Source organism: Oncorhynchus clarkii, chromosome 29 (assembly GCF_045791955.1).
Source record: "Oncorhynchus clarkii lewisi isolate Uvic-CL-2024 chromosome 29, UVic_Ocla_1.0, whole genome shotgun sequence".
Taxonomy (NCBI): domain Eukaryota; kingdom Metazoa; phylum Chordata; class Actinopteri; order Salmoniformes; family Salmonidae; genus Oncorhynchus; species Oncorhynchus clarkii.
Window position 1 is genome coordinate 7,427,085 of NC_092175.1, and position 14,902 is coordinate 7,441,986.

General features: G+C 48.4%; 1 protein-coding gene across 1 annotated transcript in view; it reads left to right on the top strand.

Annotated features, from left to right (window-relative positions):
• LOC139388272 (GDNF family receptor alpha-2-like) overlaps window positions 1-14,902 on the top strand; it is an 86,383-nt gene that overhangs the window by 30,043 nt on the left and 41,438 nt on the right. The window contains exon 3 of the mRNA XM_071134838.1: window positions 14,300-14,377. Coding sequence (XP_070990939.1) covers window positions 14,300-14,377 — 78 coding nt within the window. The remainder of the gene's footprint in view (window positions 1-14,299; window positions 14,378-14,902) is intronic.

The following is a 14,902-nucleotide window of genomic DNA, read 5'->3' on the forward strand; positions in this document are numbered from 1 at the left end:
ACTGTAGGTGTTTATCGTTGTCTCTGATTGGGAACCATATTTAGGCGGCCATATTCTTTGAGTGTTTCGTGGGTGATTGTTCCTGTCTCTGTGTTTGTTGCACCAGATAGGCTCAGTCACTTTGGTTTTTTCTTTTTTCCTTGTTTTGGAAGAGAAGAGAACGAGCGCCATTCTCCTTGCGGAGATGGTGCAAAATACATCAACACGGTCGGTCCCTGGGATTGGGCTGGCCAACACGATTCGGTTTGCTTGGAAGGAAAATGAGTTGGAGCCTTTAGGACGGGAAACTTTTGGAAGGATAATATTGATGGGGATTCTAAAGCTGACGGTGAAGAACGTGTTTTGTTTCCAAGACAACTCGTTGGAGGGAGCATACGACGTGGCACTACATACAGAGGAGAAACACGATGATATCCTGAGAAGGGCAAGAGCAGTGGGAGGTGAGAGGCCGATGAGCCACTATGAAATAACAAGCCTGGCGAGGAACAACTTTAGGGTTGTAACTGTCAACATATACAACCCATACGTTAAGGACGAAGAGGTGAGGGCCTTTCTGGGGAGATACATGGATAACGTCTCCTCAGCAAGGCACCTCAAAGACTCCCTTGGGTTCTCGAATGGGAGGAGAGGCTTCCAGGCCCTCCTCAGGGAGGACCCAAAGGGACATGGTGGCTACCTCCATCCTCCTGCTATGTTCTCCCTGGGGGCTGACAGGGGGACGTTGTTTTATGCACGTCAGCCTCCATTTTGCAGGCGCTGTATGGCCTATGGCCACATCTTCGCCTTGTGCAGCGCAAGAAAATGCAGATTTTGTGGATCTGGGGAGCACGAGGCGAAGGATTGTGACGGGTGTGGCTTGTTAGCACACCTGTGGCGGGGGTGTCCGGCTCGTCAGAGGTCATACGCATCTGTGGCTGGGGGGGGAGCAGGAGCGGGGGATGGGGGAAGAAGAGGAGGGGAAGGAAGAATGCCTCATGACCAGAGTACAGGTCCAGAGGGGAGGGTAGCAAGGAAGGATGAGGAGCAAGAAGTGGCGGATGGAAGAGAAAAGGAAACGGAAGGCACGGGAGTAGGAGAACCCGGAAAAGCGGCAGAAGAAGGCAAGCGAGTGGAGGAGCATGAGAGAGAAGAAAGCGAGGGAGGAGTGGTGGAGACGGTGGAAGAGCAAGTGGAGTGGGGGGAAAGTGCCCTGGTGGAAGAGATGAGGGGTTTGGTGGTGGAGCTGACTTGGGGGGAGGGTGGTATCTCTCCACTGCCGCCATCACCAAAGAAGAGAATGAAGAGGAGGGTGCGATTGGCCGACAGTGAGAGGGAGGGGATGGCCAAGAGAGTGATGGGGGTGGGAGAAACCTCTGGGTTGCTGCTGGTTTCCCCAGGCCCTCAACTTCTGTTGGGTGGGGACACACCTAACAAGACTCAGGACTGGGTGCAGGAGGAGGTGGGGAGTTTTTTGTTTGGGGACTCAGCCTCCCCTATTTTTTTCCAAAACAGCTGCAGCGCTGGGGAGGGGGAGGAGTGTGGGGGTAGACCCAGGGTGCAGGGCACCCCGGAGCCAAACACTATTCCTGCATCCTGGGTTGGTGAGATGGAGGAAGAGGGGGGGTACAGATGGTGTTATCACCGGTAGATATGGAGCAGGGGAGCATCGGGTGAGTCTCCTGTTTTTGTTTTTTTCTGTCTGGGTTTAGTATTTGAGTGTATTACATGTTTTTATTTTATTCTTTCATGGGGTCTAATTTTACTTTTGTTAGTTTAAATGTAAGGGGTTTAAGGGATTTTGTTAAGAGGAGGGCGGTTTTTAGTTATTTGGAGGGTGTGGGGTTTGATTTTTGTTTTTTACAGGAGGTTCACCTGAGGGATAGAGGGGATGTTAGTAGGTTTAAGAAGGAGTGGGACAAAGGGGAGTCGGTTTGGGGTATTGGGGGGGTGCACTCATCGGGGGTAGGGATTTTGTGTGGGCACAGAGACGTAAAAGTGGAGGGTTCTTTTGTGATGCAGGGGAGGGTTATAGGGGTGGATGTCACGATAAGGGATTGTAAATTTAGATTAGTGGTGGTGTATGGGCCACAGGTGGTGGCAGACAGGAGGGAGATGGTGGACTGTCTGGCGCCCCTGTGTGTCACAAATAGGAAATTAGTGATAGGGGGGGATTTTAATACAGATTTAGGAATAGGGGGGGATAGCAGTGCAGGCGCCATCACCGGGCTAATGGCTTGCCATGGTCTGGTTGATGGTGGCCTGCACACTACTCCGAAAATGGCCTGTCCTACATGGCGCAACTCCAGGGGGGTTATATTTCGACTATATTTTTGTACCCAGGTCTTTGGGTAAGTTGTCTGGGCGGCTGTTGCCTGTTTTCTTTTCGGATCACGACGGGGTGCTCCTGCAGGTGGGGTCGCCAGTCTGCCTCTTTGGTAGGGGGTACTGGAAGTTAGATCGGGATGTGCTGGAGGAGCAGGCTTTTGTTGACGGGTTTTTTGGTTTCTTTTGGAGGCTTGAAGGCCTCCGGTCCATGTGCGAGGGGGTGTTAGAGTGGTGGGAATTAGTTAAGGTGAAGATTAGGGCTTTTATAATAGGGTATTGCAAGAGGGAAAAAAGGGAGGAGAGGAGGGAGGTGGATCGTATCCAAAGGTTAATTGAACTCGAGTACGAGGCAGGCAACCTCGGCGGGTCGTTTGACTGGGAGAGATCCGCAACCCTAAAGGCGCAGCTCAGGGAGTTGCAGGAGCGGAAGGCTCGAGATTTCCTGGAGCGTGCGCATAGTGGCTTTCTAGAACACAATGAGACTTGTTCTGCTATGTTCTTTAAGTCGGTTAGGGCCAGACAGAGTAGGAAGGTAATGCATGGCGTTAGGGAAGAAAATGGTAGTATAGTTAGAGAACCAGAGGATATGGTCAGGGTGACAACTGATCATTTCCAAGGTTTATTTAAGGAAAGGGAAATAGATGTAGAGCAGGGAAATGTGTTTTTATAACACTTGTCCAGGCGGTTGCCGGAGGACATTAGAGAAGTGATGGAGGCCCAGATCTCACTAGAAGAGGTTGAGAGCGCTCTTAGGAGGATGGGAAAAGGGAAGGTGCCTGGGATGGATGGGCTGCCGGCAGAGTTTTATCTCAAGTTTTGGGGTATACTTGGACCAGTGGTCCTCGAAGTCTTGAAGGCCATCCTTGAGACGGGGGTCCCAGGGGGATCAATGGCTGTTGGTGTGCTGTCACTTTTATATAAGAAGGGGGAAGTAACAGACCTTGGCAACTGGCGGCCGTTGACCATGCTGTGTGTAGATTACAAGCTACTTGCAAAGGTTTTAGCAGACCGGTTGTGCACAGCCCTTCCCTACGTCGTCCATGAGGATCAGACGTGCGGGGTAGAGGGCCGCTCTATTAGATGGAACCTACAGTTAATCAGGGACTCCATCGCTTGGGTTGAAGATAGAGGACTGCCTTTAATGGTAGCAGCGCTAGATCAGGCGAAAGCCTTTGATCGCGTGAATAGATCCCTTTTATTCAGAGTGTTAGGTCGATTAGGATTTGGGGAGAAGTTCATAGGATGGATTCGTACATTATATGTCGGAGCGGGGTGCAGAGTTAGTGTAAATAGTCACTTGGGTGCCGTTTTTGACCTCTCGTCTGGGGTCATGCAGGGGTGCCCACTCTCGGCTCTCCTCTTCGTTCTGTACATGGAGCCTCTGGGGGCTGCCATTAGGGCAGACACAGGGGTGGAAGGCTTGTTGATCCCTGGAAGTGGTGGGCTGCGTGTTAAGATGACGCAGTACGCCGACGACACTTCCTTGCTGCTGTGCAAGGACTCGTGCCTGACAAGGTCCCTTGCCATCTTTGGGGATTTCACCCGAGCGTCGGGAGCAGTTCTGAAACATGCAAAGTCTTCCGTCAAGTTTTTCGGAAGATGGCGCGGTAGAACGGATGTGCCCGGGGGGTTATCTCTCTGTGAGGGGCCCCTGAGGATTCTCAGGGTCCATTTTGAGACCTCCGGCTCAGCGACGCTAAACTGGAACATGCGTATCGCAGTGGTACAGAGGAAGCTAGCAATGTGGAAGGCTAGGTATTTGTCTTTTATGGGCAAAGTCCTGGTCCTAAAGGTGGATGTGTTGCCGTCTCTTTTGTATTTGGCCTACATCTACCCATTGCCGGCTAGTCTGAGGAGGCTTGTGTTTCAGTTCATGTGGAGTGGCAGGTGCGAGTGGGTCGCCAGGGCACGCATGCTCTGTCCCATCGGGGAGGGAGGTAGGGGGGTACCACATTTCCCCCTCAAGCTGGATGCAATTTTTGATTCTTTCTTGTTAACGGAGCTTGCTCATCCAGTGATACACCCGTCCAGTTACCTCCTGCGGGTGTTCTTCTCGTATCAGGCGAGAAGCGTAATGGTGTGGTCTAACACGGGTCCTCGGGCGGAACAGCTGCCGTGGCACTTTGGTCATGCGGCCAAGTGGCTGCGTGCGCACCCTGAGGTTGAAGTTGCCCGAGTAGGTTTAGATCACAGGCACCTGTACGAGGAGGTCAGAAAGGCAGGGAGTCCGGTGCCTGTAGTGGGCATCTCGGAAGTGGTCTGGGAGGGAGTGCAGGCGCGGGGTCTGGACAACAGGCTCAAGGACCTGAATTGGTTGAGCCTCCATAAGTGCTTGCCGGTACGTTCCATCATGTACCGGTATAGTTTGGTGCAATCCCCCACCTGTCCAAGATCCTCTTGTGGCAGGGAGGAGACTGTGCGCCATGTCTTTTGGGACTGTGCCTTTGCCGGAGTAGTATGGGCTAGGGCACGGGTGTTGTTAGGTTTGGTAAGGGGGGATTTTGTATTGACGTGGGCCAGGTTAGAGAGAGGTGTAGGGAGAGCGAGAGGGACGGATAGGGACAGGTTTCTGGCTTCTCATGAGTCTCTTTAAACGGGGGCTGTGGGAAGCCAGGCAGAACATGGTGAAGACAGGGAGAGATTGGGGGTTGGAAGGGATAGTGAGGAGGGTGGAAGGAGATTTGAAGGGGAGGATGGAGAGGGAGGAGAGGAAGTGGGGGCAGCATGCTGCCCGGGAGAGGTGGAAGGGGGGTTTAGGGCTGGGTGTCATTTAGATTTGTAAGGGGATAGATTAGGGACGGGGAGATAGGGAAAGGTAGTTTGTAGGATGACGGGGAGGGAAGATGCTCCCCTGAGGTTTTGTTTGGGGTTTCTTGTTTAGTTAAATTAAAATACCATTATTGAAGTATGAATGAAAATTATGAGTTGTAAAGAATGAATGGTATTGAATGTAATCAATTATTTTTTCTAAAAAAAAATTAAAAAAAGATAACCTATACAGCCTTTCACGTTACGTTTGTTGTTTTTGTACTGTTCGTGTTTCTTCTTTATTAAACATGTATCAGAATAACCACGCTGCATTTTGGTCCGACTCTCCTTCACCACAGGAAAACCCTAACAGAATCACCCACCACAACAGGACCAAGCGGCGTGGTGACAGGCAGCGGCAGCAGGAGCTACGAAGTCTGGAGTATACGACTTGGGAGGAAATAGACAGGTGGGCGGTCGACCCAGGGAGAGTGCCGGAGCCCGCCTGGGATTCGCTGGAGCAGTGCGAAGAGGGGTATAGGAGAATGGAGTTGGAAAGACAAGCACGGCGGCGCGGACGGAAGCCCGAGAGTCAGCCCCAAAAATGTCTTGGGGGGGGGGGAGGCTCAGGGAGAGTGTGGCAGAGTCAGGAGTCAGACCTGAGCCAACTCCCCCTGTTTATCGTGAGGAGACCAGAACCGGAGCCGGTGTTGGAGGTGAGCGAAGCAGAGACTGTGAAGGAGTTAATTGGGAAATTGGAGGAGAGAGTTATGAGGGAGTTGCTGTGTTGGTGCTTTAGTTACGGAATTCACCCGACGTAGCGTGTCAGGGATTTGATGGCACCTGGGTCAGCGCTCCATACTCGTCCTGAGGTGCGTGTTAGTCGGCTGGTGAAGATTGTGCCAGCCTCACGCACTAGGCCTCCTGTGCACCTCCCTAGCCTTGCACGTCCTGTGCCAGCCCTGCTCTCAAGATCTCCAGTACGCCTTCACGGTCCGGTCCATCCTGTGCCACCTCCACACACCAGCCCTCCGGTGGCAGCTCCCCGCACCAGGCTTCCTGTGCGTGTCCTCGGCCCAGTACCACCAGTGCCAGCACCACGCATCAGGCCTACAGTGCGCCTCACCTGTCCAGCGCTGCGAGAGCCTTCCTCCTCTCCAGCGCTGCCGGAGTCTCCCGCCTGTTTAGCGCTGCCAGAGCCTTCCTCCTCTCCAGCGCTGCCGGAGTCTCCTGCCTGTTTAGCGCTGTCAGAGCCTTCCTCCTCTCCAGCGCTGCCGGAGTCTCCCGCCTGTTTAGCGCTGCCAGAGCCTTCCTCCTCTACAGCGCTGCTGGAGTCTCCTGCCTGTTCAGCGCTGCCAGTCTGCATGGAGCAGCCAGAGCTGCCAGTCTGCATGGAGCAGCCAGAGCCGCCAGTCTGCATGGAGCAGCCAGGGCCACCAGTCTGCATGGAGCAGCCAGAGCTGCCAGTCTGCATGGAGCAGCCAGAACCGCCAGTCTGCATGGAGCAGCCAGAGCCGCCAGTCTGCATGGAGCAGCCAGAGCCGCCAGTCTGCATGGAGCAGCCAGAGCCGCCAGTCTGCATGGAGCAGCCAGAGCCGCCAGTCTGCATGGAGCAGCCAGAGCCACCAGTCTGCATGGAGCAGCCAGAGCCGCCAGTCTGCATGGAGCAGCCAGAGCCGCCAGTCAGCCAGGATCCGCCAGTCAGCCAGAATCTTCCAGATCCGCCATTCAGCCAGGATCCGCCAGTCAGCCAGAATCTTCCAGATCCGCCATTCAGCCAGAATCTTCCAGATCCGCCAGTCAGCCAGGATCCGCCAGTCAGCCAGGATCCGCCAGTCAGCCAGGATCCGCCAGTCAGCCAGGATCTGCCGGAAACGCCAGTCAGCCAGGATCTGCCAAAACCACCAGCCAGCCAGGATCTGCCAGATCCAACTACCTGCCTGAGCTTCCTCTCAGTGCTGTGCTTCCTCTCAGTGCTGTGCTTCCTCTCAGTGCTGTGCTTCCCCTCAGTCCCGAGCTTCCCCTCAGTCCCGAGCTTCCCCTCAGTCCCGAGCTTCCTTGGTGAGGGTTATTAGGCCAAGGTCGGCGGCGAGGGTCGCCAATCAAAGGACGCGTTACAAGGGGACTAAGACTTGGTTGGAGTAGGGTCCACGTCCCGAGCCGGAGCCGCCACCGTGGACAGACGCCCGCCCGGGTTTAGTTGGGGGGGGGGGGGGGGGGGTTCTGTCACGCCCTGGTCTGTTTTCTTTATTATTTTTGTCAGGCCAGGGTGTGACATGGGTTTTTGTATGTGGTGTGTTTTGTCCTGGGGTTTTGTTAGGTATTGGGTTTGTGGCTTAGTAGGGTTATCTAGCATAGTCTATGGCTGTCTGGAGTGGTTCTCAATCAGAGGCAGGTGTTTATCGTTGTCTCTGATTGGGAACCATATTTAGGCAGCCTTATTCTTTGAGTGTTTGGTGGGTGATTGTTCCTGTCTCTGTGTTTGTTTGCACCAGATAGGCTGTTTAGGTTTTCACATTACATTTGTTGTTTTTGTACTGTTCGTGTTTCTTCTTTATTAAACATGTATCAGAATACCACGCTGCGTTTTGGTCCGACTCTCCTTCACCGCAAGAAAACCGTAACACACGTTCTGACTTTAGTTATTTTGTAATGTCTTTGTTTTAGTATGGTCAGGGCGTGAGTTGTGTGGGTTGTCTATGTTCGTTTTTCTATATTGTGTTTTGTGTTTGGCCTGGTATGGTTCTCAATCAGAGGCAGGTGTCGTTAGTTGTCTCTGATTCTCAATCATACTTAGGTAGCCTTTTCCCACCTGTGTTTCGTGCGTGATTATTTTTCTGCTGAGTGTGTTTTGCACCTGACGGAGCTGTTTCGGTTGTGCTTTTTGTTTCTTTGTTTGATAGTGTTCATTGTAAATAAATAACATGAACAAGTACCACGCTGAGCTTTGGTCCTCACCTTCCACCGACGACCGTTACAAACTGGAACATAATATGGAAAAAAATGACATTGGCATCCCCAAATCTGAACCATCAACTTATGCATAAAAAAAATCACAGCCTGTGTTTAACACGAAGGAAACGTTTCATGATGAAATTGGCCCCAACTGTTCACTGTGTCCCCTAAATCAGGTAGGCACATTCCTTCATATGATGTATGAGTGCCCTCCAGTTAAATGTTTCTGGGGCAAAGTTACAAAATAAATGTTGAAGTGCGTGAATGTAAATATTCATGCATCTTCTATGTTACTTAACGATGATAGCTCCTTGAATCTCTCAATAAATGAGAGACGATTACTGCCGGCAGGCAGAAACTGCGGCAAAAAAAAGTGATTTTGGTTCTCAGATGGAAATCATCTCACTCTCTCCCAATTTATCGGTGGATAAGGTTTCTACTAGAAGTTAAAACGTTAGAATTTTCGACAGCTAGAATGAATGGTGCTAGTCAAGAAACAACTGAGGCCTGGAAAAATACACTTCTCAGCTAAAGCCGAACACATACAAATAAACTACCTACGCTGAACAAAAATACAAGCGCAAACATGCATGAGTTAATTCAGGGAAATCAGTCCATTTAAATATATGAAATAAATTAGGCCCTTTTAATCTATGGATTTCACATGACTGGGAATACAGATATGCATATGTTGGTCACAGATACTGTATCTTTAAAAAAAGGTGGGGCGTGGATCAGAAAACATGTCAGTATCTGGTGTGACCACCATTTGCTTCATGCACAGTGACAGATCTCCTTCGAATAGAGCCGATCAGGCTGTTGATTGTGGCCTGTGGAATGTCGTCCCACTCCTCTTCAATGGCTGTGCGAAATTGCTGGATATTGGCGGGAGCTGGAACACTCTGTCGTAAACGTCGATCCAGAGCATCCCAAACATGCTCAATGGGTGACATGTCTGGTGAGTACGCAGACCATGGAAGAACTGGGACACTTTCAGCTTCCAGGAATTGTGTACAGATCCTTGAGACATGGGGCCATGCTTTATCATGCTGAAACATGAGGTGATGGCGGCAGATGAATGGCACATCAATGGGCCTCAGTATCTCGTCACGGTGTCTCTGTGCATTCAAATTGCCGTCAATACAATGCAATTGTGTTCGTTGTCCGTAGCTTATGCCTACCTATACCATAACCCCACCGCCACTATTGGGAACTCTGTTCACAATGTTGACATTAGCAAACTGCTCGCCCACATTGGGGAAATGGGGGCGTGGGAGGTTGGGGGTGTGCTATGGTGATCATGGTGATCAATGCTTTGTATTTGTGTACTTAAAAAAATGTTTTCCTTCTTCTTTTTGAGTGGCACTCAACTGGTGGATGTGAACCATGGAATTATATAAATGTGTGTATTGTGCCTGTAGCCCCTCCCCCTCTCCCCAACAAGAAAAATATATGGTCACAAATATATATATATTTTTATCAGCAGCCAGTCCCAAACAGATCAGTTAATCAGGGTCGGCTATCACAGCCCTTGTTTGTCGGTTCTTTGTGTTAAGTGCTTATTAAACTGACGGGACTGTGGCTTATCCATCACGCATGCGCACGCGCGCGCGCACACACACACACACACACGGCTGAAAGGAACACAGCAGAGCAGGATTCATCAGGTATTGTTCTCTGCAACACATTGGAAAACGAAGAGCAGCCTAGGGATGCCAACAGTTAGCATCCAAGCTAATAAATCAGCTTTCACTCTAATGACTCCGCCATGTAGCATTCAGGCACTCCGGTATTTGGCGATCAAGCTAATCTCTCAGGTTTCTAGTATTGACTCAGGTATTTAGCATGCAGGCTAACACATCAACAAGGATAATTCAGACTAATGGATTACTCATTTAGCATTGACTCAGGTATTTAGCCTACAAGCTAATCACTGGGGTACGTAGCATTTGGGATAATAAATAACTAATTTGCCATTCAGACTAATGAGGGAGCTTAGTGCTGTTCCACTGAGGAATGGCACTGTTGTTCTCTGTTTACTCACTTCATTTTCTGGCATGAAACACACACACACACACACGCACGCACACACACGCACGCACACACACACGTACAGTCAAGTAAAAAGAAACAGCTTGTGTGACTCATGAGTTGAATGATTAAGCGAATCCAAAGACCGAGTAGGCAGAAAAATAGGGTGTTAGAACATGCATATGTATGTATGTGTGTGTGTCGCTGGTGATTTAGAGTCTGTGTAGGGCTAGAACAAAACTGTGCACTGTGTGGTGGTGCCTCAGGAGAGAATTGAGAAACAGTGATTTAGTGCTAAGTATGCAACTGAACTAGAGCAGAAAGACCCTTGTGAAAAATAAATGAACTACATATGCAAGAGAAGAACTCACAGCTCGCTCATTAGTGTGTCCCACCCACACACACACACATACACCGGCACACACACACACACACACACAAACACAGGAACACACATGCACACACAGACAGACAGAGTAGGGTAATTAAAAGTAATTATTCTCAATTCTGCTAGGTCTGTGTGGATCAGTGTTCAGGTTGTTGAGGCAGTTTACTGTTTCACTCATTACAGGATAAACCAAACAAATCTACATCCCTCCCTCCTCTCCCTCAGTAATAATTAAAAAGGGGATGAGGAGGAGGAGTGAAAGATGAGAGGAGGGCTTGAGAGAGGAATGCAGCTAAAGCAGTTTCTCACTCCTCAAATTCAGCTTACTCCACAACACGCATGCAATAACACCCCCCCCCCCCCCCCCCCCCACACACACACACACATACACACACACACACACACACACACACATACACACACACTACACCAGTGGTTCCCAATCATCGGTACTAGGACTTGAGAAAAGACTAATGAGACCATAGGCCTACTGGTACAATGCACATGAGGGGGTACTTCTGGGCAGAGCAAAATTCAGTTGGTGGTACAGTAGCTTCAAGTTTCAAGCTCTAACTAGTATACCATTTGTATGGTATACACTGTCCAGCAAAATGCTTACTTGTAGGTTTCTTCTTGCAACAACAATACGAAATAAAATATATTATGAACATAAAGTAAATGGCTCAGTATAATAGAATAAACATTTTAGCATAAAAAGGCACAATTTACAGTACAATATTTACACGTGTTTTGGAGAAGGGGGGATTGGAGGCTAGTGTTTAAGTTGTGCAGTATTTAGCACTAATAATAATAATAATAATAAGAGTCTGGTAGCAGTCGTGATGTGTGTGTAGCATGAGTTTAAATGTGTGCGTGTGTACAGTGCCTTCAGAAAGTATTCACACCCGTTGACTTTTTCTACATTTTGTTACAGCCTGAAAGGGAAACTATTGGTAGATGGGTAAAAAAAATAAAAAAAGCTGACATTGAATAACCATTTGAGCATGGTGAAGTTATTAATTACTCTTTAGATGGTGTATCAATACACCTAGTCATTTGATACAGGCGTACTTCCTAACTCAGTTGCCGGAGAGGAAGGAAACCACTCAGGTATTTCACCATGTGGTCAATGGTGACTCTAAAACAGTTTAATGGCTGGGATAGGAGAAAACTGAGGATGGATCAACAACACTGTAGTTACTTCACAGTACTAACCAACAGTATCTGACAGAGTGAAAATAAGCAAGCCTGTGGAGAATACAAATATTCCAAAACATGAATCATGTTTGCAACATGGCGCGAAACTAATACTGCAAAAAACGTGTCAAAGCAATTTACTTTTTGTCCTGAATACAAAGTGTTATGTTTGGGGCAAATCCAATACAACACATTATTGAGTACCACACTCCATATGGTCAAGCATAGCGGTTGCTGCATCATGTTATGGGAATGCTTGTAATCATGAAGGACTGGGGAGTTTTCCAGGATAAAAAAGTAACAGAATGGAGGTAGCACAGGCAAAATCCTAGAGGAAAACCTGGTTGAGTCTGCTTTACACCAGACACTGGGAGGTAAATTCACCTTTCAGCAGGACAATAACCTAAAACATACAATGCATCACTGCCTCGTATGGCAACTGCTCGGCCTTCGACCGCAAGGCACTGCAGAGGGTGATGTGTATGGCCCAGTACATCACCGGGGCCAAGCTTCCTACCATCCAGGACCTCTATACCAGGCGGTGTCAGAGGAAGGCCCTGTTAAGTCTCCAGCCACCCTAGTCATAGAATGTTCTCTCTGCTACCACACGGCAAGCGGTACCGGAGCGCCAAGTCTAGGTCCAAGAGGCTTCCAAACAGCTTCTACCCCCCCCCCCCCCCCCCCAATACAAATACAATTGGATTTGATTTGACGGGGGAGTTGTTTACCAAGAACACATTGAATGTTCTTGAGTGGCCAAGTTCCAGTTTTGACTTAAATCTGCTTGGCAAGACTTGAAAATTGTTATCTAGCAATGAGCTTGAAGAATTTTAAAAAGAATAATGGACATATTGTACAATCCAGGTGTACAAAGCTCTTATACACTTACCCAGAAAGACTCATAGCTGTAATCGCTACCAAAGGTGATTCAAACGTATTGACTCAGGGGTGTAACTACTTATGTAAATGAGATATTTCTGTATTTCATTTTCAGTAAATTTGCAAAAATGTATTAAAACATGTCTTTACTTTGACATTAAGGGCTATTGTGTGTAGATTAAAAAAAAAACAATAATTTTGAATTCAGGCTGTAACAACAAAATGTGGAATAAATCAAGGGGTTTGAATACTTTCTGAAGGCACTGTATGTATATGAACGTGTGTGTGTGTGTGTGAGTGCATGTGTGCTATGGTGCAGTCAGTGCAGGTGGTCAGTCCAGTTCAAGTGTTCAGCAGTCTGATGGCTTGCAGACCAAAGAAGGTAGGGAGCCACTGCTCTACACACACAAACACCAACACACACACACACACACACACACACACACACACACACACACACACACACAAAGACACGCACATGCGGATTGTGTATTTCTTCCTCTAGCAAACTGAGCCACTGTAATGTGAAGCATTTTAAGTTTGAACTAACATTGAGTTAATTTGAACTAGAATTGAACTTACATTCAGCTAATGTAGACCTGAACTGAAAATAACATTGACTTGGAGATGTATAAATGCGTAGACCAGGAATGTAATACCCAGGGATGTGGCGGAGGCTAACCTCATAACAATTGTGATGTCGATGTTTATAGTGTTTCCATAACTATAGGGCCAGATTGGCATTGTGAGCATTGGTGTTTTCGTTACCCACTTCCTGTCATCATGACGAGTTTTGACTGAGCGTTTTGATGTTAGCCAGGCAGGTGGTCAGCTAATAATATCAGCTCTCTCCTGAGCAATATTTATGAGCACAGAGAAATAGAGAGAGAGACTCATACATGTAATCAGAGGTAGTGTGTTGGAAGCGAAACAGCGACTTTACATAAATTACCCACCTGTAATCTGAACGCCCCCTCAATGAAGTCTCCTCAGGGGTGTGTGTGTGTGTGTGTGTGTGTGTGTGTGTGTGTGTGTGTGTGTGTGTTGGAATGGAGTGTAGCCAAGGGTTGGTGGATTAGCTCTCTGATGAGCAATGGCATTGGTGAGCTGAGCCTTGAAGGAATTGGCAAGGTGAGGTTGGAGGATTGCAATAAAGCTGACCACACACATGCCGGTCAGGTGAGAGGGGAGGGTTGTAGGAGAGGAAGAGGTGGAGGGCAAAGGTGAGGAGAGGGGATGATAGAGAAGACAGGATAGGAGAGGATAAGGATTTGATGGAGTAGAAAAGAGATGGGAGGAGAGGGGAGGGGGAGGTTGAGTCAGTAACTGTATGTGTAACTGCAGGTGGAATCAGTCTTACATACAGAAACATTGCTTCAGAGCCTCATAAATAAACATGGAGCCTTGTCACCTGCTTCACTAAACCTCTAAGGTACCCCTACACACATACATGCACACATGCACACACACACACACACACACACACACACACGCACACAAACCCACACACACACGCACAAACATCAAAGTAGCGAGTCATCAGCAGAATGTAATGTGCTTTGTCAGGTCTAGTGTGAATGCTTGATAATGTGTAGTCAACTGTTAAAAGTAAGGCACCATTGTTGCTGGAATTGAAAATGAAATGGTATATGTGTTTTGATTTTATGTTCGAAGAACGGTTTAATGGCTGCTGTCCTGGGTTCCATCCCAATGCTAAAAAGCTCCTAATACCTCTGTTTCTGTGTAACACACACACGCTCGCTCTCTCACACTCACTCATGTTTTTTTGTGTTCCAGGGGAGGACTTCTATGAGCTGTCGCCTTATGAGCTCCACGAATTCTCAGAAGAGTTTAGACACGCCTCCATCATCTCAGGTACCACTGGATGTGTGTGTGTGTCCAGGCAGGTCACACCAGATGGACTTCAGTATTCAACATTTGCCCTGTCCCCCAGGATGTTGGGAGATGCCTTCAATACTTTCCAATAGGGGCAACCTGAGCACCTATTACCAATTAGTAGGCTCCTGGCTTGCTAGGGCATTGTGGATGGGGATAGAGGAAGGCCTTTAACTGCACACTCTGGCTCCAAGGAAAGGGAAAGGGGGATAACCTAGTCAGTTGGATAACTGAATGCATTCAACTGAAATGTGTCTTCCCCATTTAACCCAACCCTGGGTTCAATCTCAGTGTTAGGCTCTAGATTTGATTTGTTCTGTTTTAAAACTATACCAAACCTTAACCCTTACCTTAACCAGTCAGAATGAATGCCTAAATTTAACTGTCGAAATTTGACATTTATCCCCCACCTTGGACAAATGTTGAATACTGAAGTTAGACCATGATACCTTGTTGCTATGTCTGTTAAGGTAACAGGGTTGGTGTATGTCGGCCTGTTTCTGA